This window comes from Canis aureus, chromosome 17 (assembly GCF_053574225.1).
Source record: "Canis aureus isolate CA01 chromosome 17, VMU_Caureus_v.1.0, whole genome shotgun sequence".
Taxonomy (NCBI): domain Eukaryota; kingdom Metazoa; phylum Chordata; class Mammalia; order Carnivora; family Canidae; genus Canis; species Canis aureus.
The window spans coordinates 45,045,574-45,071,557 of record NC_135627.1 but is presented as its reverse complement, the minus strand read 5'-3'; the positions used below and the strand labels follow the sequence as shown (position 1 = coordinate 45,071,557).

General features: G+C 35.4%; 1 protein-coding gene across 12 annotated transcripts in view; it reads left to right on the top strand.

Annotated features, from left to right (window-relative positions):
- The window catches only part of TDRD3 (tudor domain containing 3), a 169,407-nt gene that overhangs the window by 98,218 nt on the left and 45,205 nt on the right, over positions 1-25,984 (top strand). For all 12 annotated transcript variants that reach the window (XM_077855463.1, XM_077855459.1, XM_077855460.1 and 9 more), the window contains 4 exons: positions 109-249; positions 1,959-2,115; positions 2,764-2,889; positions 23,212-24,056. In XM_077855463.1, coding sequence (XP_077711589.1) covers positions 109-249; positions 1,959-2,115; positions 2,764-2,889; positions 23,212-24,056 — 1,269 coding nt within the window. The remainder of the gene's footprint in view (positions 1-108; positions 250-1,958; positions 2,116-2,763; positions 2,890-23,211; positions 24,057-25,984) is intronic.

The following is a 25,984-nucleotide window of genomic DNA, read 5'->3' as shown; positions in this document are numbered from 1 at the left end:
GCTTTTTGGTGCTTCAGTTTTACTAGGTGTTTTAGTTGTAGATTAGTCTTGAGAACTATTTTTCAATGTTATTTACTTGCATCTCTTTTGTCTTTCCCTTATCAAAAGACCAAGACATTTGGAGGAGGTGGTGGTGGTGCTAGAAGTAATCTCAACATGAGTGCTGCTGGTAACCGAAATAGAGAAATTTTACAAAAAGAAAAGTCAGCCAAATCTGAGGGGAAACACGAAGGTGTCTATAGAGAACTGGTAAGGGTAAAGAATCAACCACAAAATTAATGTGTTCTTCCTTGCCTTGCTGATTTTTGTGTTTTCTCATAACCACCACTGACTTTGTTCAGTGTATTATTGATAGATTTTACAATTTTCAGAAGGCTTTTAATAAGGATTATAATTAATTTATGGAAAATCTAAATTATTTGAAAGATAATTTACTTAAGTCTTCCATTTTTCTTAAATTTCTAATGTCCAAATAATGTCTTTTGGAATAGATTGATAAAAAGCCACCAAATTAGAGAATATTTCATAGTGATTATATTCTATAAGATGATGCATCAGGAACATCCTTTCCCTCCCCTTCCCCACATCTTTCTCAAATTTTGTCAGAAGTGATTTTGTTGTTTTGCTTCATTCTTTGGGAAAAATATATTAGAATGAGTACATGTATATTATGGTCTCATTTGCGAAATATACCTTGATTTTTAAGATTAATGGTGGGAGTCAGATTATTTTTGGTATGCTGCAGTGTCCTCAGATACAAGGGAACTGACAAGACTTCATTTTTCTCTGCCTTTAGAGGTTAATTTAGATGATTTTATCTGTAGGGTACTGAATACTAAGACTGGCTTAAATAATAGGGAATTATTATTTCACATAACTAGAAATTCAGAAGTAGGTGGTTACAAAGACTGATAAATTCAGTAGTTTAACAATGTTGGAGCTCTGGTGGGCATCTCTATGATTTTTTTGGCTTTCTTCTCAGGGTTACAGGATTCTCTGTGTGTTAAATCTTCACACAAAAAGTTCAAAGACAGGAAGGAAAGAGTATAGGCCATTTTATCAGATAAGAAAATATTTTATGAAATGTCCAGAAAATTCCATTTATGTCTTATCATCTAGAGCTAAGTCACATGTCCACTTCTAAATCAGTCATTGGCCAGGGAGAATGGGTTTATAACTATGGGCCAGGCTGTGTCTCCCTTGAACATATGACCATTTCATTCTCTTAAAAAAGTCAATTTTCAGGTTAAAGTAGATATAGTGAGCTGAAAAAAAATATGGTCCTTAACTAAAGTCTTTAAATTTCAGTAAATTGAGAATACTTTTCTGAGGATATCTTGCTGTGGAACATCAGAGCCCAGCAGTTTGGGGTTGTGGTAACAATTAAACACATGAAGGGAGTGACATCACAAAGATGATGGAGTAGAGAGCTCCAGGAATTGATCCCACTGAGGATATAGAAGTATAGAAATATCAATCAAGGAAAATTTTCATTATATAGTTTTCACTTATTTTCAGAAGCTTTATTCTGACACATTTTCCTCCCTTCCTTTCCTTTCCTTTCCTTTCCTTTCCTTTCCTTTCCTTTCCTTTCCTTTCCTTTCCTTTCCTTTCCTTTCCTTTCCTTTCCTTTCCTTCTTCCCTCCCTCTCTCTCTCTTCTTTCTTTCTTTCTTTCTTTCTTTCTTTCTTTCTTTCTTTCTTTCTTTCTTTCTTTCTTTCTTTCATGCATTTGTAATGGTAGTTGTGAAGTCAGAGAGTACTTGAGGCATAACCCCACATATCATATATATTTTTCCTTGACTGTTGGTATGAAAAAGCAGCAAGTGAATATTGTATGTATGATATTTTTTCCATAAGCAAGAGATGTAATTTTTAGTTAAAAAACAGTATATAGTTTAAAACTTATACCTTGCTTATTTATGGCCATCAGCACAGTTTTGCTCTTAATTTCTTACAGGTTGATGAGAAGGCTCTGAAACACATAACAGAAATGGGCTTCAGTAAAGAAGCATCCAGGCAAGCTCTAATGGATAATGGCAACAACTTAGAAGCAGCACTGAATGTACTTCTTAACAGCAATAAACACAAACCTGTTACAGGACCACCTCTGAGAGGTAGAATTCATTAAGCAATGTGCCAGATAGTATTGTTTGCTTTTCAGGCTGGGGTTTTGTTGGGGGAGAGAAGCACCATAACTTCATTTCTATTTATGATAAGTGGAAGGAGCCCAATTTTGGAACCACGGAGACTTTTTCAAGTTACTCCAAGTCTGTTTGTCTTCATTTTATGTAAAGTAGGTCTAATAATACCTTATTTAACAGAATAGAGAAAAAATGTTATAAAGTAAGTTCTATTAATTATTTCTAGAACTTTGCCCCTTGTATAACTAGTTTACAAACTTTAAAATTAACAAGCACGTGACTTTTACTTAGTGTTATTCTTTAGTCATTCAAGCCTTAATCCTATATTCTTTTAAAGCATAAGAGGTTAAAGAAAAATTTTATAAAAATGAATTTTTTCTATTAAGAGATAATTTACGTGAAGAAATTCAAATTTCCAAATAGATCATTTAGAGAACTAAAGGTGCTGGTTAATATAATAATTTTAAAACTTTTTTATTTAAAAGATATAAAATACACAGAAAAATATGAAAAGAAAGAAATACAAAATCAAACTTAAGATGACTGATGATTATATTTTAGTGGGTTTTCTCCTTTTGTTTTTGCATGTACAGTAACTATGTCATTTCTTCACTTCTTAAGGTAAAGGAAAAGGCAGGGGGAGAATAAGATCTGAAGAAGAGGAGGAACTGGGAAATGCAAGACCATCAGCACCAAGCACATTATTTGATTTCTTGGAGTCTAAAATGGGGACATTGAGTGTGGAAGGTAGGCTAACTTAAAGTAGATTTCTTTTTAAAAGACCAAACTTGATTTGGAATAATTCAGAAAAAGAGTTTAATAAAGCAACTGATAATATGAACCTTTATCCTGGGTGTTAAAAATTTTAGTTACAAATTTCTTGTTTGACAGAAACAGAACAGAATTTTAATTGTTACATTCTGAAAATACTTAAAGGCAGTTTATTTTGCCCTTGAACTATGTGATGGATAATATCACCAACTCTTTCCCCCAGCTTCACTAGATGATAGATTTAGCTATGAAAACAGATTGTTATGTTGGATAAGTTATTATTATATAATCTAATATGAAATTTTGACTGTGAAATTGTTCTCTCTCTTCTTTCTCCACATATTACATATTATATGAAAATATTCACACAAGTCAGTATGCTCTCACAATATGATGTATTCCTTAACATGATATATTTTAGTGATTAACGTAAATACTGAAAAGATAAATAAGTATGTGAAATGTATGTCTTTTTTCTAAGCATGGGGTATAGTAAATATTTTCTAAAATTGTATGTTTTTAAAATATGATTCCAGGGGCACCTGGGTGGCTCAGTGGGTTAAGCATCCAACTCTTAATTTCAGCTCAGGTCATCATCTCAGGGTTATGAGATTAAGCCCCACGTTGGGCTCTGTGCTAGGTATGGAGCCTGCTTCAGATCCTCTATCTCCCTCACTGTCCCTTCCTGAACTCCCCCTAAAATAATAAATAAAATAAAATATAATTCTAAAAAGTTAGGGAAATACACTTTTAAATTCAGTTTTCTCTTTCAGAAATATTTTTAAGTAAATGAAAGCTTGGAGATAAAATTCTTTGATAAATTTGAAGTTTCCAGATTTCATGAAAATGGAAGTTCATTGCTAGATTATATAGAAAAGGCAGTGTGTTTTGAGAAACCTGTTTGATGTAGACGAGATCTGTAAGTAGACACATGCAACAGCAATATTTTCTTGGTTGTAAAGCATAATGTATTGGTCTTCCATTACTGTTTAATAAATTACCACAAAGTCAGTGGCTTAAAACACTGCAAATTTATTCTCTCATAGTTTCTGTGAGTCAGGAATCAAGGCAAACTTTGTTGGGGCATTTGCTTAACATCTCATATCCTGAAATCAAGATTTCATTTGGGGCTATGATTTTGGTTGGGGCTATGATTTTGGCTGAGGCTTGAAGTCCTCTCTTATACTCACTGGTTGTTAACAAAATTTAGTTCCCTTGTAGATAAGGCTAAAGTCCCCATTTTCTTGCTTGTTGTTGCCTGGGTAGTGCTTTCAGCTCCTGGAAGTTCTCAGGTTCTTGCCACCTGACTCCCTCCATTGGCAGTTCACAACATGTTTCTTTGCTTCTATAAAGCCAGTAAGAAAATCTCTACTGCTTCTTCAAATCTCTGACTTCTTGATATTTTTGTTTCAACTTCCTTTATACTCTCCCAATCAGAACTTATGTGATTTTCTTTTATCTTTCTGTCTCTGTACATTTGCTTTTGACTCCTACAGTGTCTCCTAAATCATAATGAGATTGAGACTGAGAATAGCAATTTTATGGTGACCCATGTACCTTATAATGCTTCAGTTCTTACAGAACATATTCTATACGAAATAATAGCATTCCATTTGGAAAAAGGTATCAAAGTTAAGATACATGACATAAATACTACACTTAAAAACTAACTCAGTGTTAGAGAGATATGCTTCTGAGGAGACAGAAATTCATGAGCACATATGGCCATACAGGGCGTTGTTTTAGTAAATGTGTTTTACTTATGTCACTTATTAATATGATACAGAATCTGCTAGCATGTGAGAAAAATATGGATACTGTATTATATATATATATATATATAATATTCTAGATCCTTGGTTTTTACAGGGCATATAATCTGTGACCTTTATAAATTCCTAAATTCAAGAAATTAGATATTTCTAACATTTGTACAGTACAGCCTCTTAAATCGATCTCAAATCTCGTTTCTGCAATCATCCTAACACCAGAGATTACCCCTCCAACTTATATTAGTTTTCTTTCTTTCTTTCTTTCTTTCTTTCTTTCTTTCTTTCTTTCTTTCTTTCTTTCTTTCTTTCTTTCTTTCTTTCTTCTTTCCTTCCTTCCTTCCTTCCTTCCTTCTTTCTTTCTTTTTTTTTTTTTTTTTTAAGAGAAAGAGCATAAGCAGGAGAAGAGTGGCAGAGAAAGAGGGAGAATCTTAGGCAGGCTTCATGCCCAGTGCAGAGCCCAGTGCAGGGCTCTGTCTCACGACCCTGATATCGTGACCTGAGTGGAAATCAAGAGTCAGATACTTAATGGACTGAGTGCCCCAGGAGCTCCATATATTGTTTTCTGTCATACTTAGTGTCCACTATTTTCAGAGAAGCAAAATTTTCCTTCTTTCCTAGAAGTACTGGGAGGGAAGGCCAGCTGAAAACGATGGGAGATGAGCAGAATGCTTCGTAGAGGAGGTGGCACTTTAGACAAGTCCATGGAGCAACGTTACATTAAGACAGTCCAAGTAGGGGGAGCTCTGGGTGTCCAGGCTTGGAGGCAGCACACCACCAGTTCCCTGTCTTTGAGACAGTGTGAGAGAGGTGGAGAGAGAGGACCAGGGATAGAAGTGGGAAGCTGGGGACAGATAAAGAGGATTATGTACTAAGGAATTTTTATTTTCGCTAAGTGGCATTGCAAAGCCATGAAAGGGTTCTTGGCACAAGACCAATGAAGTTTCTTTGGTGCTTTTAGGAAAAACATTTTTTTTTCTCTGTCTACAAAGTGGAAAATGGGATTGAGACTGAAGCGAGACTTCATTCTATGGGTTACAAGGAATTCTTCATTCTATAAATGGATTTTATGTAGTATTTATTTGTAACGGGTCTATGGTTAGTGGTAGGGAGACATGATATAATAAAAGAGCTGTTTCTAAACATTTGGAGAAATACAGGGATCTTGTAGCTCTTGCCCCAAAGAAACTTACTGTCTAGTTTGTGAGGTAGAAGAAACTACAAATTAAATGGACATTGAAATACTTACTAAAAAGGATTTTATCATACACTTTAGTGTAAACAACACTGAAAAAAATATAAAGGCTTAGCAGAAGCAGTTTTGAACACAGCAATCAGACATGATCTATATTTCTACAGGCATACCGTGGAGACATTGCAGGTTCAGTTCAGACTGCCACAGTAAAGCTTATAGTGTAGTAAAGTGAATAGCACAGTAAAGTGGGTCAAATAAATTTTTTGGCTTTTCAATGCATACGAAAGTTATGTTTACACCATACTGTAGACTATTAAATGTACAATTGCATTATGTCATTATGTCTAAAACACAATGTATATATCTTGATTTAAAAATACTTTATTGCTGGGCAGCCTGGGTGGCTCAGCGGGATAGCGCCTGCCTTCAGCCCAGGGCGTGATCCTGGAGTCCCCGGATCAAGTCCCGTGTCGGGCTCCCTGCATGGAGCCTGCTTCTCCTTCTGCCTGTGTCTCTGCCTCTCTCTCTCTCTCTCTGTGTCTTTCATGAATAAATAAATAAATCTTTAAAAAAAAAACTTTATTGCTAAAAAACGTTGTCATCTGAGCCTTTGGAAATTCATAATCGCTGATTATAGATCACCATAACAAATATAAAAATGGTGAATAAATTTGAAATATTATAAGAATTACCAAAATGTGACATAGAGACATGAAGTGAGCAAATGCTATTGGAAAGATGGTGCTAGTAGACTTGCTGGACAAAGGGTTGCCGCAAACCTTCAGTTTGTAAAAAAAAATATAATATCTATGAAGTACAATAAAATAATGTATGCCAGTAATCTGTAATAGTATTTCATCCTTTACTTCGAAGTTTTATTGCCAAAATAAAACCAACTAGTTATTTTGAATGGCTAGGAAATACTTGAATCAGGCAGACTTGAAAATACTATTTGGGCTAATATTTCATTGTTTTAAATGTGTGACCAAAAGCTGATTCTGTCAGGAGCAGTTCTTCAGGCCCTAAACTTTTTCTTTGCTGATGTTGACATCACTCGTAAGAGATTCATTTTAACACACATAACCACAAACAGCTGAACAATAAATTGATAGGTGTATATATTGAAGATTACTGTGGTTGTAGATGTTCCTTATATTGTCCTGGCTCTGCCTTCATGTAATCAGTCCTATTTCAGTGAAGGTGACAGGATAGGTGTGAATGCTCACCTGTGGTGGCCCTCACTGTTATTCTTTCTCTTGTTAACCCACTCAGTGCTGCTGCAGTTTTCTTAGGGGAGCTGGGGTTCACAGGAAAGTGAATGGATGAGGCAGACCGAATTGTTTTTTGCTCATTTTATGATTTTATGTTTCTTCCTAAATTGGAAATAAAGCCTAAAATAACTTTTTACTTTCATAAAATTGGTCTTCTCTCAGAATTTAGTCATTGTTCTATAAATCTTGAGTTCTAAAAGTAAGTCTTCGTTGATGGGAGAAACTGTTGGCCATTTTTCTGAGGAAAATTAAGGAGACTTTTCAGGATGGAGTCTCCATAATATTTAATAGTTAAATGCTTCATGGACAGCTAATGGAAAAAGTTAGGATCTTAATCATTTTAATGTTCATAACATTGGTGTCATTATGTGGGTCTGTTACAGTCCCAGATTGATTATAAAGAAATCATCATGATACATATATTTGGAGTTTTTAAATTTTTGTTTCTAGGTTAGTTGAATAACCAGATCTTTCTTGCTTCTATGTTTTGTTTTATATGAGCTGTCTCGGAATTTTCTTTAATTTTAGCACCTTAGAAATCATCTTTTAGGTGAGTAAATGTAGGCCTGGATAGACTTGTTATTATCATAACAGATTCTGTGTAATGTGTCAGGCTTCTTGGGGAAAAAAAAATGTGTCCTTTAAGAATATACTTTTGACATATTTAAGGCAGGTTAGTAACACATTTACTTTCACATTATATCATATAATTTTCTCTAAAAGTGTCCTATCATTTCTTTATTCTAATTTTTTAAAACTTCTTTCAGAGGTCATTGATCATCACATGTCTTTTCTTAAAGATTTTCTCTTAACATTACCTTTTTTGTTGTATCTCTAAATTGGAATCAAACATAATTCTAGTTGACATTTTTATCAGTATTCTGAAAAAAATGAGGTTGGATTATATTATGCTCTGACAGTAATCACTAATTAAAGTGTTTCTATGTGATATGTAATGACTTGATGTCAACTTGGGAAGACTTAATTGATCAGCTTCTGATAGGGGTGTGTTTCAAAACGCTTTTGTATATAGATTTTTCTTTTTGAATTTGGTTTTACAGACTAGCTATTATAATTGGTGGTTAGATTATCAAGCCAACTTTCAAAAATACATTTTTGTTCCATCATATACTTTATCAATATATCACCTCAGTGATTCATAACTATCATTAAAACAATAGTATTTTAAATTTCAACTTGAGACAGAAAGAGTAGATTTGATTCTTTCTGTTATTATGGAAGATAGCTAGGTTGGACAGAGATGGGGTTAGGAATGCCTTGAGACAGTAACTTTACTGTTTTAACTTTCTATATCTAAATAAGAACAGGATAACCTTAATTTGTTCTGAGTAAGGAACAAAGAGCATGAGAATATTGGACAGAGTAACTCTTATATTTATATTTATCTAACAGTCCCTTTTTTGTGTAGTTTATTCTGTAAATTATATGTTACCAGTTTTATTTGTTTCTTCATAGTTTGCCTCAGAATTTTAGAAAGCAGAATAAAGAATATAACCTAGTAAAAAAAAAAGAATATAACCTAGTTATATGTAAACACTTAGAAAAATATGAAATCAAATAGAGACATTTTTATGAAAAGGATATTAAATTAAGTAAATATAGGAGCTAAGAATCATCCAACATTTATAAATGTTGGACATGGTCATAGGTGATCAAGCTTCCTCTTTCCAGGATCTAATCTTATCTTCTGCTTTCCGAAACTCTTTTGTTTCATGGTCATAGAGTTCTGTAATTCCTCAAGATGTGTGATTATCTGATTTTGCCGTTTTGGCTTGTTGGTGATAATTGAGAAGAGCACCTCTTACCTAGTTGTATCTGTGTCCCTTCTACTTTCAAACTTGCCAACTTGTTTTTTTCTTGTAGGGTTATATTGAAGGCAGTGACTCGGTTCAGCATCTGCCTTTGGCTCAGGTCATGATCTCAGGGTCCTAGGATCAAGCCCTGCAGAGGGCTCCCTGCTCAGTGGGGATCCTCCCTCCCACTCATGCTCTTACCATCTCTCTCTTTCTCAAATAAATAAATAAATAAATGAAATCTTAAAAAACGAAGAAGAAAGAAGAAGAAAAAGAAGAAGAAGGAGGAGGAGGAGGAGGAAGGAGAAGGAGAAGAAGAAGAAGAAGAAGAAGAAGAAGAAGAAGAAAGAAGAAGAAGAAGAAAAAGAAGAAGAAGAAGAAGAACAACAACAACAACAAGAAATCAACACCTTCTTTTCATACCGTATTCTCTTAAAGTATCAGCGTCCTTAGGTGGTCCGTTTCAAGACAATAGGCTACAGTTTAAATGCACAGTAAGGAGTTCCAACTTCCTGTTAGGGGATGAGACGTTCACTGCCCTGCACTCTTTCTTTGTAAACAAGTTTTTGAGATTCTATCACTTTTATCACCCTATTATCTGGAACCAACTTCTAAATTAGTTTGCTTTAAGATGCAAGCCACAGAAGTGGAAATAAGCAAAAAGGGTTTTTTTTTTTTTTTTTGGCTCAATAACTAGAAAATTTGTCTCTGCATCCTGCTATTTTTGTATGTTGACAGAGTGTTTCCATGTGGTAGCAATGACTGACCCAGGCAGCTCCAGGTGTAACGTAAAGCCAACATATAATGATGTATAAAGATATGCAGGTAAAAAGACTCAGCTTTGCAAGTAAATTTTGGGGGGGGCAAAGATAAATACCTTTCATCATGTAAATTATTGGTTAACCAAGCTCAAATGAGTTCTCCTAGGGATTTTGGCACTGCTGTTTGTGGAGTGGCTGGGACAGACCCAGAGAGACTTGGAGAAATGAGCACTGTAGCTATTGGTGTCAAATCTCCATTCATAATATGAGATAAAAGGTAATGAAAAATATTTGTCAGAAACAAGGAAATGGTCCCCATATCTGGAAAGTCAGACCAAAAAAAAAGGTCTTCTATCCCTTAGGAAAGCACAGGACATCTTAACTGATTTAATTAATTTCATCAAAGCATTCCTACCCCATCTCTGTATAACCTATCTTCCATAATAACAGAAAGAATCAAATTTTGAAAACTGAAGAAGAAGGGCCTGTAGGAAGGAAATGAGATATAATGATAATGGCTTAATTGGAAAGGCGGGAACCTAAGTAATGAAAAGAGAAAATGTATGTTTTAGCCCAGATGTTCTTGTGAAGAATTTCCTCAAGAAAAGATCACCCAAGTATAGATCTTCCTTGACTTAAGATAGGTTTACATCCTGGTAAACCCATTGTAAGTCAAAATGTATTTAATACACCTCACCTACCAAATTTCATAACTTAGCCTAGCCTAACTTAAATGTGCTAAGAACACTGACATTAGTTTATAGTTGGACAAAATTGTCTAATACAAAGCTTATTCTAAAACAAAGGGTTGAATATTTCATGCAATCTATAGAATACTGAAATAAAAATATGCCAGAGTGCTGCATATGTAATGTCCTTTTATGAATGTAAATTTAGTGGTGATTTGAACTTAATAATTTATATAGAATATCATATGTGGATTTAGGGATAACTTTAGGAAAAATTTTAAAGGAAATATATAGAAAGTTGGTTAAAATCAACTTACCATAAATTTGAAATGCACTTTTTAAAGCATATCTTAGAAGGGCATTTTAAGAATAGAAAACCAGAAATGATGTTAATAAATGTCTTGATCAGGTACCACAGAAAGTGTATTGTTTCCTGTTGTATAGATGTTAATTGATAAATCTAGGAAAAATTAAGTTCAAAATATAGGTAACAAAAGAAAAGGAAAATGGCCCATGATCTCATCACCATATTCTGTTTTTGTTTCTGTGTGAGATCATACTTACATAAAGCTGCTTTTTCTGTCCTAATAATAAAATACAACCATATTTCTGTGTGATTATATATTCCTGTCAGCGTAATTTTTTAAAGATTTTATTTATTTATTCATGAGAAACACAGAGAGAGAGAGAGAGAGAGGCAGAGACACAGGCAGAGGGAGAAGCAGGCTACATGCAAGGAGCCCAGTGTGGGACTTGATCCTGGGTCTCCAGGATCACATCCTGGGCTGTAGGCGGTGCTAACCTAGGGATCCCCCGCCAACCCCCCCACTCCACCACCGTCAGCATAATTTTTAATGGCTGCATAGTAATTGATTGTAGCTCCATTAATGTTGTTAGTTATGTAAAAGTTTCTAAACTTTGCTATAACAATAAACTTCCAAAAATATTTCAGTTGAATTATTTACATATCAATGGTTATTTTTTCAGGCAATTGTATGGAAATCAAATTATTTGGCATATATATTTTTAAGATTTGTTAACCAGGCTACAAAGTGTGATATATAATTAATTTGGGGGGGGGGGGGGGACTTAGATCTATAGAAGATAGATATAGCTTTTCTCAGGATCCTAGAACACAGGAGCCTCTTTTTCATTTTTGCCATTCTTCTGTTTCCTCCTCCTCAATTAATGGTCCATTCATGTAAGCATTTATTGACCATAAAAATAAAATAATAGGTGCCATTATTGAACATCTATTATATGGTAGGAACTGTTCTGGGTGCTTTGCATGCCATTTGTTTAATCATCTGCAAATGCAAAATATATATTACTTCCATTTGACAGATAAATAATAGATTTGAAGTGATAATACATGTTACCCATAAGAACTAAGGAACTGTAACATGGCCCACTGTCTGATTCCCAACTACGTTTCTAAGTGCCTATTGATTTGGGGGGCAGAAAGAGCAATCAAGAGTTTAATTTTAAGACATGTTAATTTTTAAAAATCAAGGAGAGACATCAAGCAGGCAGTTGAATTTAGAGATCAAGTAGAGGTAGAGGAGCCAGTAAAGGAAACTGACAAAGCAGCTGCCAAAGAAGCAGGAGGAGTAAGAGGGAAAGTGAGAGTGTCCATTGAGTTTACATAGCATCAACAGGGTACAGGTGAATGTTTAACAGCAGGCTCTGGGATGATTTTTGTGGTAGAAATATCTCCACTGTGTCCAGTGTCACACCATCAGTAGTTTAACAACCAGCTTCCAGATTTTTCTAAAAATTTGATGTCAGCTCTAGAGCAGTGTTCAAGTTGGGTCCAGCACACCACTGATTGAAAAACATTGATGAAAATAGTGCCAGTGAAGTGGTGCGGTTAGAACACAAGGTGAAGGGCAGCCCAGGTGGCTCAGGGGTTTAGCACCTGCGTTCGGCTCCTTGCATGGAGCCTGCTTCTCCCTCTGCCTGTGTCTCTGCCTCTCTCTCTCTCATGAATAAATAAATAAAATCTTAAAAAAAAAAAAAAAGAATACAAGCTGAAGGATATCCAGCAGATAAATGTTATATTGGCATTAAAATGAGTATTTTAAAGAGATTGGTAAAAAAAAAAAAAAAAAAAGCATAATTAGTATAGCATGAAAAAGTTAAGCCATATGCTTAGGATGATGGGTGATGGGTGATCTCTCTTCCTGCCTCTCGCACTATATTTTTAAAAGGTTACGTTTTATTTTTATGATATATGGAAAGCATAATCATTTAAAAACTACTTGTGTTTATATGTACCTCCAAGGCATGAGACATAATCCTTGGTCTTATATTTTATAGTCCCAAGTCAGAATTCATTCATACAGAATAAATTTGTAGAGGAAATTATTTTTTTATTGAGGAAACAAGTATATAAATTATGAACTGATAGACAAATTTTCAGAGCCAAAGAGTTTTTGTTCTCATTACAGAATATACACTACATATTTTATACAAAAAGCCCAAATTTGTATCATGATTGTTTTGAGGTAAAAAAAAAAAAAAGGTATAAAATGGCTGAAATATAGACATAGAAATATTAGAAAGGGTTATGCTTTAGCTACGATATGAATTCATGTTCTAGTCAGTTGAGACCAGCTTTTTGTAACAAATACCTTCAATAATTTATTTTTGTTTTGTTTTACTTGTTGGAGAATTATTCTGCAGTAGTTTGAGCTATTCTCCTTGAATCATTTTATATGTCAGTAGGTAACCTCTTGTACCATGGTACTGTGGCTTTTTAAAATAGTATTCTAGGGGCACCTGGGTGGCTCGGTGGTTGAGCATCTGCCTTTGGCTCGGGTCATGATTCTGGGGTCCTGGGATCGAGTCCCATGTAGAGCTTCCTGCAGGGAGCCTGCTTCTCGCTCTGCTTATGTCTCTGCCTCTCTCTGTGTGTCTCTCATGAATAAATGAAAAAAATATTTAAAAATAAATAAATAAATAATAATTAAATAAAAATAGTATTCTAGCCATAAACAGATATTATTTTGCTTTTTCTTCATAAAAATCCTCTTTACTTTCATTTTTTTTTGTTTTTGTCCCCGAAATTATAGTAGTTTTAATTTCACTCGCATATTTTGGCTTTAAGTTGTAAGAGTTCTCACTTTTGTTTTGCTATAGTTTTCTGTGTGATTTGCAAGAAATGTGTTACAAAGATAATGTGGAGTCTAAAATTATACTCATGATCCTGAAAAATATTAATCAGCTTGGAAGAAAAGATCAGTTTAGTTTAAATTTAGTTTCTTATGTTTGACTGAGCTTCCTATATGAGAGTTCTAGTTGTTTTGACACATCATCCTTTCAGTTTTTACAAGTTTGATAAGTGACATTTTAGTCGGTGTTTCCAGTGTATTTTCTGTAGTAAACATTGATATTTGAGTTAAAGCAAAAATAATATAAATTGGTTTTTTTAATTGTTATTTTGAATGGTTTCTGACTCGCCAGTTTAGCACCTCTTGTATAAACACTCAGCCTATTAACAAGGGAACATTACCTGATTTATGCAATTCCACCAATGCACAGTTGTACTGAAGGCATTAAAGGCAGTGAGTAGTATGGGGATGATAGTAACACTGCAGTGCTACGTTGATTAAAAATTCTTGTGTTATTGTATGTCCAAGATATGCTAGGAAGATGAAATAATCCAGTTTGAGAAGAGTTTTATAAGAAACACAGGTGGGCAGCCCCAGTGGCTGAGCGGTTTAGCGCCGCCTTCAGCCCAGGGCGTGATCCTGGAGACCCGGGATCGAGTCCCACGTCAGGCTCCCTGCACGGAGCCTGCTTCTCCCTCTGCCTGTGTCTCTGCCCCTCTCTCTTTCTAATAAATAAATAAAATCTTTTAAAAAAGTTTCCAAATGCTTGGAGATTTTCTAAAAAAAAAAAAAAAAAAGGAAAGAAAAGAAAAGAAAGAAACACAGAGGTGTGACTGACAGTTTAGGTATTAGAGTTGGTTGAAAGGAAAGAAATAAGGAATGGGCCTGTATAGTTTAGGGTTTAATGCGTTAGGATTAAGAGCTCTGATGACTCAGGTAAGGATGGAGCAACGGCAGGAAACATGTCAGGCTCCACAAAGCAATGGCACTGTACCCCATTACCTCATCTTCTTTAATGCTTCTTCACTGGAGAAAAAGAACATTATACCCATAGAGGGGTATTTTTTCTTCTTGCACTTGTTAGAAAATACAGATTACAAGAGATTATACTACTGTGGTGGTATGAATAGACAGTAGTAATTACCAGGAAAAAAAACCTTTATTTTCTAAAATTGTTTTTTCTTTGTAAGAGCAATGCATATTCAGTCTGGGAAATAGTGAATGATTATTTATTCATTCCACAGTATTAACTTGAGGCTTACCATGTGGCAGGTACTATGTTAGAAAGGATATACTGGTAAAAGAACACCGTTTAGAGGTCTTAAAGTCTAGCATAGGAGAAAGATTGTGGCATTTCTCTGTTGTGCTGTTATTGTGTATATTGCTGTGCACAGAGCAAGGATGCTTGGCTCAGTCTCTGGGTATAGAGAAGGACCTCCCAGAAAAAGTGAAATCCAAGCTGAGAAGTGAAGAGAGGCTAGAGGCAAGACAACTAGGACATGTTCTGGCACTGTGCAGGCAAGGATGCATGTGTGATCGTAATACACTGAAAATACTCAGAACAAGACTTTGCTCATCTACCAGGAGGCAAAACTCTGTTTTAGAGTGTCTGTTACTTACTGATAGAGAAAAGGCCAAATTGTGGCTACAAATACCCTCTGAAGAGAACAAAATTTGCGTTTAGTGTGTTTAGAGGTAGAAGAAAAATCAAATTAATCCAGTGGCATATTTTACATATGAAATTTGTGATGTATTCGTATTCCTGCAATTTGTTTAATAAAGAAGAAAAAGAAGGAAAATCAGCTAAGTTAAACATATGTATTCTCATTTAATGAATTGATTTGTACAGGCAATTATTTTTTTATCCTGGCAAAAATATTTTTGTGGTAATCCCAACCTGTGTTCCACAGGGAAATACTGAAAGTGACTCATGGTTATTAATGATTTAATGCTATTAGTACAATGGTATCTTTTGTTGAGGAGGTACAGCAGGGAAGTTAATAGTGATGTCTGGAAACTGACTGGATGGTTAATCCCAGCTCGGCCCTAGTTAGTTGTATCACCTTGGTTAAGCTTCTCCAACTTCCTTGGTTGTAAAATGGGAATGTTATAGCTGTACCCTGAGCTAAGTTGGTCTTTTAACTGTATGAGGAATTTTATGTACTCCCGAACGAATTTTTTTTTCTTTTGCATTTGTAAGGACTGGCTTGGACTTTTCATGCCTGTTAAGCATGACTGGAGAAGGGCCATCTTTGTAGCTGTATCACTGATGGGTGTTGTGTGCTTTTTCAGTGTTTGCATATTTGTTCATTTATAGCAGCAATGATTTTATGCTTCATGCCCCCCTTTTCTTCATGGACTTTTCTCTCTCTGTTTTTAAAGGGAGTTTGGGATACTAAAAGATTAATTCTGTGAACATTGAATATCATAAATAAGTTGATTTATGAGCTTAGCCTTAAGCTTAATGTGTGTCACAACTATGAAAGAGTATCATGAGAATAAAAAGAAACTATCTTTGAGTAACAAAAGAAAAATGTTGGGGATCCCTGGGTAGCTCAGTGGTTTAGCACCGCCTTCAGCCCGGAGGTGATCCTGGAGTCCGGGGATCGAGTCCCACATCGGGCTCCCTGCATGGAGCCTACTTCTCCCTCTGCCTGTGTCTCTGCCTCTCTCTCGCTCTCTGTATCTCATGAATAAATAAAATAAAAATCTTTAAAAATAAATAAATAAATATTAAAAAAAGAAAAATGTCACATTATGGGTAGCCCAGGTGGCTCAGCCGTTTAGTGCCACCTTCAGCCCAGGGTGTGATCCTGGAGACTTGGGATCGAGTCCCACATCAGGCTCCCTGCATGGAGCCTGTTTCTCCCTGCCTGTGTCTCTACCTCTCTCTCTCTGTGTCTCTCATGAAAAATAAATAAAATCTTAAAAAAAAAAAGTCACATCAGATTACTAATGTTCATTTTTGTGTCCTTTTATTCTGGGATTTGCTGTTCTTATTTAGCGTAATGGACACCAATTTTGGAGTATTGGTATATTTAACTTTTCTCCCTTGCAACTAATAGTTATTGGTGATTATGTTTTTACCTGCAAGGATTCTTTTCAGGGACACATTATCTTTATGAAGCAAGTTTCCAGCCCAAGACTTTCGTGTGTGCTATACCTTCTTCTTGGACTACTCTTCCTTCATTGCATTGGTTCTCTTTAGGGCACAGCCAAAGCACACTTCTTCAGAGAATTTTTCCTCCTAAAATGGATACTCCCACTCCTCCCAGTTTTATATAAAAGTCTATCTATTTCCCTCTTAGTCATTATCATAATTTTAAACTGTGTTGTTAGTTTGTTTACTTAAGCAGAAGTCTGCTTCTTCCCATTATACCTAAAGCACCACAGGATAGAGAGATTATGAGTTTTACTGCTGCTTTGTATATAGTGACTAGATGTGTTGACACTTGTCCATAGTCCGTGCTCACTTAACTATAGTATAGAGTAACTGAATGAAGAAAATAGGTAGGTAGCATTATTCCAATTTTAAAAGGTCACACAGCTGCCACGTGGTAGAACTGGGATTTAAGTTTGATTGTCAGTCTAATTCCAAAGACCCTATATGGGCCACGAGAAAAGCAATTTCACAACTATTTCTAATTGATTCTTCACCAGAATCTTGTAATAAGTCTAATTATCTGCACTTTCCAGATGAAGAAACTGGAGCTCTTTGTGGCTTTGTCAAAGACGCAGTATTCAGAAGTGGGAGAATGAATGTATTTGGCCTGAGCTCAGTGTTTCTATGTTGTGCAATGTTTCTTTGTAACCTCTTGAATTCATTCTAACTCTGTCCCAGTATGCTTTGATGCAAGCCTTTCTAAGAGAAAGTAAGACAGAAAATGGATTTTCTATTTCAGTGTTGCTCCCTTAGCAGAGCCCAGGTGACAGTGTTATACAGGTAATGATTTTGGACTTAGAAGCTTGTTCCATTCCCATTGTTTTTAGTAACTATATCTTTCTTTTAGCAAATACTTACTGAATACCATCTGTTTGCTGTTTTATAGGTAGGCACTGGAAAAAACAATGCTGAGTAAGACTTACACTTCACCCTCAATTTGGTTAATATAATATTATGTATTATATATATGGTTAATATATAATAATATTTAAAGTATCCTCCTTTAAAAAATAAAGAGCATGCAGTATCAAAATGATAGTGAAGTTTTTACTAAAACATTCTTCTCTATTTTCAACAACAACAATAAAAATAAATGCAAACAAAAAAATAAATAAAGCAAGGGAATGATCCTAACTAAAGTTAGGGGTTGGTGGTAGGGGAGATGTGTAAATAGGGAAGCAATTTATCATCCAGTATTGTTTAAATTTGTTTGCGTAATTATAATGCTAGTAATAATAATAACTGTGACATCCCACATTTACTGCATGCTTATTAAAGCCAGATATTGTTCTAAGTACTTTGCATGTATTAACCTAGTTAATCCTCTGAGGTAGACTCTATTGTTATCCCTATCTTAAAGATGAGGCTCAGAAAAGTTTTATCTTGTGTAAGATTACAAACCTATTAAGTGGCAGAGCTGTGGTATAACCTATGCAGTCCTTCTCCAGAGGTTGTACCCTACACACTGCTATCTCTGATTCCAAATACCTGTCCAACTGTTAATAAGGGTTTTAGTTTTTTTCTGCATTAACAGATAAAGACTTAATTTTAGGTCAGGATTCTGGTAGTATCCAAATTTCCCTGGTATCCAATTTTTTCAGCCCATCAGGGATTGGGAAAAAGCCTTTGTGATTTCTGCATTTCACCAGAAATGAACAGATGTAGGCGATAAAATTATAGCTAAATGTTCTTAGTTGCATTGTTTTGTTTCTCTGGGTAGGCAAGTTGGCATAGTGGAAAATAGTGGCTTCAGTTAGATTTGAGTTTAAATTCTGGCATCAACATTCTGTAGCTTCTAGCCTTCTTTATTTCTTTATTTGTAAAATAAAGATAATATTGTCCTTCAAGATGATTGTGAGAATTACATGAAATAATGTAGGCAAAAGATCTTCAGAGTAGAGTTAAGCACATAGTAAAGTCTTAATAAATATTAAGTCACTTCTTCTGGTAGATATCTCAGAATAAATTGAAGAATCGCCTTGGGAAGCAAAATGTACCTGATTTTCTACTATAAAATTCAGGTACATCTACAACTGGAAAATGAATATTCAGTGAAGAAGTATTAATATTTTAAGATGCCTGATTAATTCAGCACATTCCTATATACAAACCCAAATAATTTGTGGTAATTAATAAATTCATTTTTAATGACCCTTGCATTTCAAATCATGAGAATATAAAACATAATCAATTATCTTATAAACATACATTTGAAACTCATAAGTCAGAACTCATACAGCAATCTTTTATTAGTTTTCATATGAGCTTTTATCACTTTGATCTTTTAGAGGTACCTGGCTGATTCAGTTAGTGGAGCATGCAACTCCCAAACTCAGGGTTGTGAGTTCAAGCCTCACACTGGGTGTGGAGACTTCTTGGGGAATCACTTTGTTCTTCTAGAGGTTTTCACAGTTTATCCAGTTTTTGATGAATTTTTCCATGATTTTTTGCTAATCTTACCCCTTTTTTCTCCTATTTAATATTAAATGTTACCGATTTCTATATACATTTTTGTTTCATGTTTCTTCGGGTCATTAAAAACAATTTTATTTTACTGCCTGTATAGAAAAATATCTCAGTATATTTATTACTAGAGTGATTGTAGCCTGCCTGTGGTGTTGAGTAGTATTTTGGGTGATTTGAAATCATCATGCCTTCTGAAGAAGTGTGGCAGAGAGCAACTAGATTCTGAGTGGAGAACTGAGGAGCTTTCCATTTGATTTTGGTGCTATTTCTTTCTTTATTTTATTTTTTATTTTTTTAATTTATTTTTTTATTGGAGTTTGATTTGCTAACATATAGCATAACACCCAGTGCTCATCCCACCAAGTGCCCCCCTCAGTGGGGGGCATCACCCAGTCACCCCAACCCCCCGCCCACCTCCCTTTCCACTACCCTTGTTCATTTCCCAGAGTTGGGTGTCTCTCATGTTTTGTCACCCTCACTGATATTTTCACTCATTTTCTCTCCTTTCCCTTTATTCCCTTTCACTAATTTTTATATTCCCCAAATGAATGAGACCATATAATGTTTGTCCTTTTCCGATTGACTTGTTTCATTCAGCATAATACCCTCCAGGTCCATCCACGTCGAAGCAAAAGGTGGGTATTTGTCGTTTCTAATGGCTGAGGAATATTCCATTGTATACATAGACCACATCTTCTTTATCCATTCATCTTTCAATGGACACCGAGGCTCCTTCCACAGTTTGGCAATTGTGGCCATTGCTGCTAGAAACATCAGGGTGCAGGTGTCCTGGCGTTTCATTGCATCTGTATCTTTGGGGTAAATCCCCAGCAGTGCAATTGCTGGGTCGTAGGGCAGGTCTATTTTTAACTCTTTGAGGAACCTCCACACAGTTTTCCAGAGTGGCTGCACCAGTTCACATTCCCACCAACAGTGTAAGAGGGTTCCCCTTTCTCCACATCCTCTCCAACATTTGTGGTTTCCTGCCTTGTTAATTTTCCCCATTCTCACTGGGGTGAGGTGGTATCTCATGGTGGTTTTGATTTGTATTTCCCTGATGGCAAGTGATGCGGAGCATTTTCTCATGTGCATGTTGGCCATGTCTATGTCTTCCTCTGTGAGATTTCTGTTCATGTCTTTTGCCCATTTCATGATTGGATTGTTTGTTTCTTTGCTGTTGAGTTTAATAAGTTCTTTATAGATCTAGGAAACTAGCCCTTTATCTGATACGTCATTTGCAAATATCTTCTTCCATTCTGTAGGTTGTCTTTTAGTTTTGTTGACGGTATCTTTTGCTGTGCAGAAGCTTTTTATCTTGATGAAGTCCCAATAATTCATTTTTGCTTTTGTTTCTTTTGCCTTCATGGATGTATCTTGCAAGAAGTTGCTGTGGCTATTTCTTTGTTTAAAATCACATTTTCCACAATTTAGTAATTGAGCATCTTCTGGTATTTATTTAATAGGTTAGCTCACTTTCAAAATTCTTACTATTGTATCTGACTTCATTACATAACCTAAGAAAAGATATTGGATTTAAGGACATTTCAGGAATGATGCAACATTTAATGACCTTCCTTTTTTCTTGGCTTACTGTTATTTTATTTTAGGAAAAAAATGGATGTATATGATAACTATGTTCTTTTAAAATCACAGTTGTAGGGACTGAGTGGCTCAGTGGTTGGGCATCTGCCTTTGGCTCAGGATGTGATCCCGGGGTCGAGTCTCACATCTGGCTCCCTGCATGGAGTCTGCTTCTCTCTCTGCCTGTGTCTCTGCCTCTCTCTCTCTCTCTGTGTCTCTCATGAATAAATAAATAAAATCTTTTTTAAAAAATCACAGTTGTATTTTCTCCTTACTTAGTTTATTTCTAAACTTATTTTTAAAAGTAGTTTTCTTTATGGATTCTTCTCTCACTGTACTATCTCAGCATAATAATAGAGATAAAGTATATTCATTATTAGTAAGTTATTTGTTTTACCCTGTAATCTAATGTACATCATCAAATAAGTATGGAAATCTTTTCCTTTTTTTTTTCTTTTAGAAGAATTAAAATCAAATTCTCTCACACCTACATTCTGTATACATGATTATCCAGATCCCTATCCATAGTCCAGGATACTTAGTTACTCTCATGATGACCTAAGTTACTTGTACTTCCTGACCATCAGAGGTATTGGTGGCTCTAACTAGAATACCTTTAAAATTTCATTCCTAAACGTAGCAAATCTAAAATGCTCACTTCTCAAATATCTATTCAAACCTATTGACAGCAAATAAAATGTCTTCATATTTAACTGATTTTGGAAGCTGAAAATCTTCTTTAACTCACAAGGGACCTATTTCTATCCCATAAATCTCATAACATCTTTATCTTGAGACTGCCCTGCAGACTATTGGTAATGTATATAAAGTGCTAGTATGTGGGGCCTAGTACACAACAGATAGTCAGCAAGAGGCAACTGCTGTTTTTATTCTGTGAGAATGACTGGAACAAATGCTAGTACATGCTTTCTGCTGAAAATGCTCATTTGTGTCCTCCTTATGTTCAGTCTTCCTGCTTCCCTAAATTATCACTCCTGGATAATAATGCCAGAGAAACTAAAGGTGACCATTTTTCTTCTCTCTAAAGAAAAATACAATATTGATTACAATTGTTAAAAATAAGATATTTGGGTTATAAAGCAAATCTTGGGAAAAGGTGATTTTTAAAGAAAATCTCTAAGTAGTCTTGGCCACTGTTTGAGATCTTACATATATGAAAAAATATATATTCTTTGTCAAAATTAATGGGTGATTTGGCTGGGTATAGAATTGTACTTAGGACATAATTTTCCTTTAATTTCAAAGACACTTAAAGCCTCTAGATTGGCTTTAGCTTCCAGTGGTTCTGTTGAGAAGTTTCTTGCCATTTTGAGTCTTGGTCTTTAGACTGTGACTTATTTTGCCATTCAGGAACTTTTAAAGGTCTTCTCTTTATCCCTGTTGCTTGAGACATTTTACCTGGTACCCTTTGCCTCCAGTGGCTTTTGCAGATGTACGAAAACTGTTTTGGTCGTCCCAGTGATTAGGGAAGATGCTTTGGTATTTAGTGTCTGGATGACAGAAAGGTTAATTTTCTTGCAGTGCAAGAAACAGTCTCACCCAAAATGTCAGTAGTGCCACTGTTGAGAAATATTGTGACCCTTGTGTATGACAAGAGAAACAAGACATGTACACCAAAGACCAGTCAATATGTTTGGTGATAGGGTTATAGACATGCTACATAAAACAATGGAGGAAGAAAGTGTAAATGACAAGTTACAGATTGAAATAGAACAAAAATCCCTACATGAAATACAGCCATTAAGTTATCTATGAGTACATATTTACCTTTGTCACTGCTTTGGGTTTCCTAATTGGACATTATCTGCACTATTGTGCTTAATCATATTTTTGATACTTTTTTCTGTATTTCCAAGTGGTACCTCCTCTTAATTACTTTGATAAGTCAAAAGCAATTATTAATTCTCTTCTGTAGTAAAGTATCTATTTGTAATCTAAACACTTAGCAACTCCAGATCCAGGCAGGTTAGAGGAGTAACATTTTTGCAAAGGCTAGAACTTGACTGACATTGAAGGCATACATATTTAAATTGAAACAAGATTCCAGGAATTGTACTTAGCAGCTTCATAGCAGCGTCTTAGCAGTTTGCAATTCTGTTTCATTAATGTCTTGGGAAATGAATGACCAGAGTAGCGCATGTAGATAGCTATATTATAAGAATGCAAACATCCAAGGACAAAGACAAATTCCTTTTGGATCATCCCTCATTTTCTCATGGTTCATATCATTGCTTTACTTTACTAATGCGGCTGACCAGGAAAACTGGACATTAGAAACAACAGAACTCTAAGGAAGTAGAGGGGGATTAAGATAATGAGGTGGGAAGGTAGTGGAAAATGTTAAAATAAGTAATTTGATGATTTGTATTAATAATTTTTTAGATATCTTTAAATCACTAGATATTAATGCAGAGTCTTTGTTTTAATATATATATAATACCCTTGTACTTTTCAGAACCTAAATCACAGCCACAGCAGCTTCATCAGGGACAACACAGATTGTCAAATACTGAGCAAAATGGAGTAAAAGATAACAATCAACCAAGACATCTTCCTCGAAATGATACCAGACAGCCAAGAAATGAGAAACCTCCTCGTTTTCAAAGAGACACCCAAAATTCAAAGTCAGTTTTAGAAGGCAATGGATTACCTAGAAACAGAGGTTCCGAAAGACCCAGTACTTCTTCAGGGTCTGAAGCATGGGCTGAAGAGAGAATCAAGTGTGATAGACCCTACTCTAGATACGACAGAACTAAAGAGCCTTCATACCCTTTCAGTTCTCAGCACGACGGTGCTTTTAAAAAAAGGGATAACTCTATGCAAAGCAGATCAGGCAAAGGTCCATCCTATGCAGAGGCAAAGGAAAATCCACTTGCTCAAGAATCCACTGATTATAATAACCAGAAACGTGGGAAAAGAGAAAACCAAACAGCAAATCCTGATCATTTTTATGACAGGAAACCACGAACAAGTAACGAAACTTTCAGTGGTGTAAAAATTGAAAAACATTTTAATGTAAATACCGATTTCCAGAATCCTGTCCGAACTAATAGTTTCCTTGGTGTTCCAAATGGAGAGACAGACATGCCACTGAGGGGCAGGCGAGTGGGACCGATTAAGCCGGCAGGACCCATCACAGCTACACCTTATGATGATAAAGTATTTTACAACAGTGGGCCCAAAAGAAGATCTGGGCCCATTAAACCAGAAAAAGTACTAGAATCATCTATTCCTATGGAGTATGCAAAATTGTGGAAACCTGGAGATGAATGTTTTGCACTTTATTGGGAAGACAACAAGGTATGCATGCTGTCAAGCTATCATATACTAATATTACTGAATGTCGCATTCTAGCAAGGACATAGAAGGCCATTGCCTTGGGACTGGGACTTTGGTTCTATGGCCGTACATGTTTAAGGTCTTTGAGCAGGTTCATAGATATGTAATTTATAAAAGAGGAAAAGTAAAATATTTAATGTTTTATGGATGTTTAGGGAGAATCAGTCTCAAAATTTGGTTAGGTAAGTTCTAATTTTAGATTGTATATCAGAACAGTATTTAAAAGTGATGAAGTGAAGTTGATCAGTTACTTCATTTATCATCAACTGTCAGTGTTTGCTTTTCTTTCTAGTAAAGTTATGCCGATTCACAAGGAAGAAAATGAGTGGAGTGGCACAGAGTTAAATTCTATGGATTTCATTTAAATTAAAGAAAATATACAATTGGCCTACTTAAAAGAAATCAGAACAGAAAAGCTAATTATTTAGCTAACAATAAATGATAATAATTAAGACAGTAATTTAAGCATTCTTTAGTTCTGCATTATATGCTGTCTACAAAAGAAAGCAAGAAATCATGAGGAAAGGGGAAGGGAAAGACAGAAGATAAGGTCAAGAAGGAATACAGTGGATCAGAGGAGAAGACCCAACAGAGAATAAGAAGGGGAAGAGGAAAGAGGGAGCCTCAGAGAGAAGGAACTTTGCACATGTTTCCCCCTCTACCAGCTCTTCTCGTTCTTGGGGGCTTGGGGGCAAGTCAAAGAAGACTTCTTCAGGAAGTGATGTTGGGGCCACTTCCAGAACTTGCTACAGTTTGTCAGTATTTTTAGTGTTGGTTCTTGGCTTGATAGCTCCATCCTCTACCATAATTTTAAGTTTCTTAAAGGCAGGGTTATGTCTGTCTAGTTTTCCTCTGCAGCCCTACTGCCCTGCTTCTCCCACAGTGGAGGGATCTGTTAATTAGTTAATTCTGAAGGGGGTACTTACATTAGAAAAAAAGGAGAGTGGTAGGGCACTGGAGATATCAGCAAGATCATAATAAAAAAAAATTTAAAAAAGAGTAGTTCTAGTGTGAGAGACCTGGTTGGATGTGAGGGTCAAGTTAAAGAAAAAATATTGGAAATAAGTATTTCATAGGTAGAGTAGTTTCAGTTGATAAAATAAGGCTATGCTCAATGAGAGTTTGGCCAGAAGGAGTGATGAAAACAAAGTTAACTGTAGTTTTCAAGGAACTGAATTTCAGGCTAGGGAATGTGGTTGGATCTTTTAAAAGGATACAAGAGGGCCAGGGATCAGGAACCAGGCCCTCCTGTGTTCAGTGAATGATGAAGCATAAGCAGGGTGTTAGATGTTCCTTGATGATAGCAGCAAGGAGAGGGGTACTTGTGTCAAATGCTTCTGTGAAAGTTTGATTAAGCTGAGAATGGAAAAATGTTTTTTTTTTTTTGTATTGAACAATGTCTGATTGTTGGTGATCTTGATGAACAGAGGAAGTAAAAGGATTTCCAAGTGCATTAACTTTTGAAAGGCTTAGTATTATGACTCATGCTTTCCATTGAAATCCCTCAAGGATCATGCCCTAGTAGTAAGTGCAAAACTAATACAAGCCATTACAAAGCCTACAACCAACCATTTACAGGCTCAAGGATATCTGTTTGTACTTCATCTGCCTGCCAAAAGAAAATATAATCTTCCTTTTGGAAAAAAATTTTTTTCTAAAACCTCTTCAATATTTCATCTGTGATGTCTAGTATCCTATAAAAAAATTTGGAAGCATGGTTAAAAATAGAGAAAATGAGTGAGAAACAAATAAGCAACAGAGAATAATAACAGACCTATATGTATTCAGATGTTAGACTTAACAGACGAGTTCCTTAACAAATACTGAGTAAAACCATAATTGAGTAGCTGGTAAGTGTCAGGTACTTGGGATATATCAGATAATTCTGG